General features: G+C 40.3%; 1 protein-coding gene across 1 annotated transcript; it reads right to left on the minus strand.

Moving 5' to 3' along the window:
• Positions 1–1136: 1136 nt before the first annotated feature.
• LOC145982741 (uncharacterized) lies at positions 1137–1682 on the minus strand. Its single transcript, XM_083116103.1, has one exon. The coding sequence runs from the start codon at positions 1680–1682 to the stop codon at positions 1137–1139; it is 546 nt and encodes a 181-aa protein (XP_082972229.1).
• Positions 1683–3828: the final 2146 nt, after the last annotated feature.

Genomic DNA, 3828 nt, shown 5'->3' on the forward strand with positions numbered 1-3828 from the left:
AAAGTATTTTTGTATATGATGACACAGAACTATCTTATATTGTGATTTCTTTGGGTCTGTAAGTAAATATATTTTATCCCCCTACTTACAAATCATGAAAGGAGTCAAATTCGAAATTAAATTGAACGGACGTTCAAAATGTTTAAAAATAGCACTATTTCCATAACAGATCATCAAGTATTTTTTACCATTGACCCTCAGAAATATCTCAAACTGACAATGAACGTTCATTGAACTTATTTATGATCGACAGCTAAAAAGTCATTCATTTGCGTGGCTGGTTGATAATCCACCACCAGATAGAATTTACACAATATTTACCTAAAAACTTTGGGTAAAGTTACCTTCCCCCTAAAAAAAATCCCTTTCGTGTTCTCACAAAAAAAAGTTATAATTTGGCACAATTTTTCTTTTGCAGGCCAAACTTTTGTAAAGGTGTACTTCAGTCTGTGCAACCAGCCCTTCCCATTTGTGAACAATATACTGGGGAAATCCCCCGTCCTTCACTGTTGTCATTGCACTACAACCCCATCGTGATTTAGTATTAGGATATCGCGTAGTGAATAACTGTTTACAAGCATCGCCCAAACCATAGATTCTCCCCCAAAACCTTTCCCTGCCTTCTTCTTTCTTTTCCTAGCTCTCAGCATGCGGTTTTCTTGGAAGACTGGCCGATTGTGAAAGAAAAAAGGGCCGTGGAGGATTGTGGAGGGGCGGGCGGGGTTGAGCGCGAGCGGTACAGAGGGGGAAACGGCTAGCGCGACCAGCTGAGAAAAGTCGAAGTTAAAATTTACATACAGTTGGGAGCTCAGAAGACTGCAAGGCTGAGGAATGCGAAACTGTTGTCGCCGTGCGCAGCCAGCTCGTCTTCCTTTCAGGGTGGCAGCGGCATAAATGAAAAAGGCGTGGTACGAAAACGCATTGCAAATGAATGGAACATATTACATAGTAGCAAGTGAAAGCAATACTAATAATGGAGGAATTTTACTTTGATGATTAAAGTATTTGTACAATAACATGCTTTCCACTCACCTTTCATCAGTCATCGTCACTATCTGATAAGGTTTGTGCCAATTCCGATCCCGAAGATGAATCGCTGTCACTGATGTTGTCGTCTTCATCACTGTCAATACCACTTAGTGAAATAACGATTCTATCCACGTGTCCTCCATCAGACCATCTTTCTGCCAGTAGTCCTGTTCGACAGTGATGACATGCCTGTCATTTCCTTCCCAGTCAGCTGGCGTCACAGATTCCACCGCATTCTTTGTCACTTCTTCCAACCTTGACAACGTCAAATCTCCTGTTATATTTTTCTCCCTCACAAGTCGTTTTATTTTAGCCCACGCTAGTTCAATGGCATTCAATTCGCACATGTAAGGAGGCAACCGAAGCACTGCATGGCCATTCGGCTTCAAAAGTTCGTCCACACGAAAAATCTTATCTGGCGGCCTGTACTTTTCGATCAATTGGAATAATTCAAATTTTTTCATGCTTTCTGAAAATGGCACTTCGTTTAGTCTTAACCAGTCTATCATCTCCTGCTTCACAGAATATTTAGTCGGAGGCTTATTCACCTGTATGTTGTGGTAGGGAGCGTTATCCAATACACAAACACTTGCCCTCGGGAGGGCTGGCACAAGTTTTTCCCTCACCCATTTCTCGAAGTTAACGGAATTCATCTGTCCATGATAGTCTCTGGTTGCCTTTCCTGCCCTAAATATCAAGTTTGCTACATTTATGAAGCCGTGCCTTGAACCAGCATGAACTAAAATTAACCTATTGGAGGAACTGGTGTTGGTTGACACTCCTTGTACTGAGTCACTTTGCCAGCATTTCCCAAAGGTGAGATTATTGTCGACCCATGACTCGTCGATATATACTATCACACGATTCTCCGATCTCAATTTTTTAATTGCCCTTAGATATTTGGCACGCCAATGAACAATATTTGGACGTTCTATGAGAATTTTTCTGTTGCTTCTGCATTTTTTCCAACTGAAACCCATATCATGAAGCAGACGACGTAAACTATGCACTTTCCACGGAAAATTAATTTTTTCACGAATGGCTGAAATAAGTTTCGGTGCCGTTGGTATTGTATTTTCCAAGAATAATAGTGAGTTGAAACTGTGAAAAAGAAATTAAAATGTGCTGAAGAACAAGTAAAGAAACAATGCAATCGTTTATTACATAAAGTGAAGAATGTTAGCAATAAACGTTTGAGGCAACAATTAGTAGAACTTCACAAATTAAAGCAATCTGCTTCCAACGTGACTAACAAAGTAAGGGTGTGTGCTTTTTGTGTATTTCCTAGCGTCTTGTTAATGCTTCTTCGCGAGAGCACCTGACACGGTCGTCCCTCGGGAAAGATGTGAGCAACCGGAGAGTCCAGATTCCATTATCAGATTCTCGCCCTTTCCTACAGGAATTTCTGTATGTCTGGCAACACTGAAAAATTGAACACCAAGTCGAAGCTTCCCTCCACACACTTCCTCCCCGTTCACCCCCGAACCTCACCCCGCACTCGCAGTCTTCTCAGCTCTCAACTGTACACAAATGAGCATTTCCACCCATTTACATTTTGTGGCTTCAGACAAATTGAAAATGTCGATAGATACTTATTGTTATGCGGGACAGAATATTATTGATCGGAAGGGGAATTTTTTAAAATCCCGACATTTGGGACGGGAAATATTCGCAATTTCTCGACTAGTCGGGAAATTTGCGGGACGGGAAATTTCCGAAATTTCCCGAGGCTCTGGAAATCTCGAATTCTACACGTAATTTTCACCTTAAGTGCATTTCTGGAATGAAAACTAACAAGTTCCAGACACTTGCAATGTAGAAAACGTCAAGAATTAATACCGTTTTAAAATGACCATTTTTCGACTGCTCGGGATTCAGAAAAGTAGGCAAGTCATTTGCTGAAGTCAGGATCGGGACGGGATTTTTCTTTCCGATCCCGGTCCCGACTTTTCGAGATACCGCAGACCACTTGTTATTATTATTTATTTTAGTTCAGCACAAGATACATCTTCCAAGTACGTTGAACATAATATACTGTACTTACCAGAAAATAAAAGTTCAAATGAGTATTTATTTCCGCTATATTTACACTAGGCTATGCACTTGTATTTTTTTCTTCAGTGCACAACATGCTTCCGCGAATTTAAGTCTGCCTAACATGAAATGTAATACTGTCAACTTTGCTTTCACGTAAACTTGGCATGAAGTAATATTTCATTCTCTCAGGCAGTGGCGTGCCCAAGGGGGAGGGGGTTGGTGGGGGTTATAAACCCCCCCCCTTTTGTCCAGTATTCCTAAAAAAAATGTCAAATGTAGGAAAAGATGGCAAAATGAGGGATGACTACCAAAAATAGTGTACGTAACCCCTCCCTTTCGAAAATCCTGGGCACGCCACTGCAGTCACAGTTAACATGCAAGGGCACATTCTTAACACCTTTCAATGTGTAGTCTTTAATTTCTGCAGTAGAAACCAAGTGTGGCTTCTTACCGATGTGTAAAATGATTAGATAATACGACAACTTTCGTGTCGGTATTTTATAAGCACAAAATATACACGAAGTTTTGTTCAAAGCTAAGTTGCGTTACTGCGAAGCCGTAATTAAATTTTGATCAGCTGTAGTAGTTTAGCTTAATGGTTTAATTTTTGCTTTTTAACTTGGCCATAAGGTAGAATTCAGTTGCAGAAGTATTGTATTTTTTAATATCGCTTATACGTTCTATGAAATAAATATTACTGTGTCTGTAATGGTCTTAGGGCCAGTTTTTCAATGTCCTGTTAATCTTTCTGTTGACTAACTG

This window comes from Lepisma saccharinum, unplaced genomic scaffold (assembly GCF_977018435.1).
Source record: "Lepisma saccharinum unplaced genomic scaffold, izLepSacc3.1 HAP1_SCAFFOLD_383, whole genome shotgun sequence".
Taxonomy (NCBI): Eukaryota; Metazoa; Arthropoda; class Insecta; order Zygentoma; family Lepismatidae; genus Lepisma; species Lepisma saccharinum.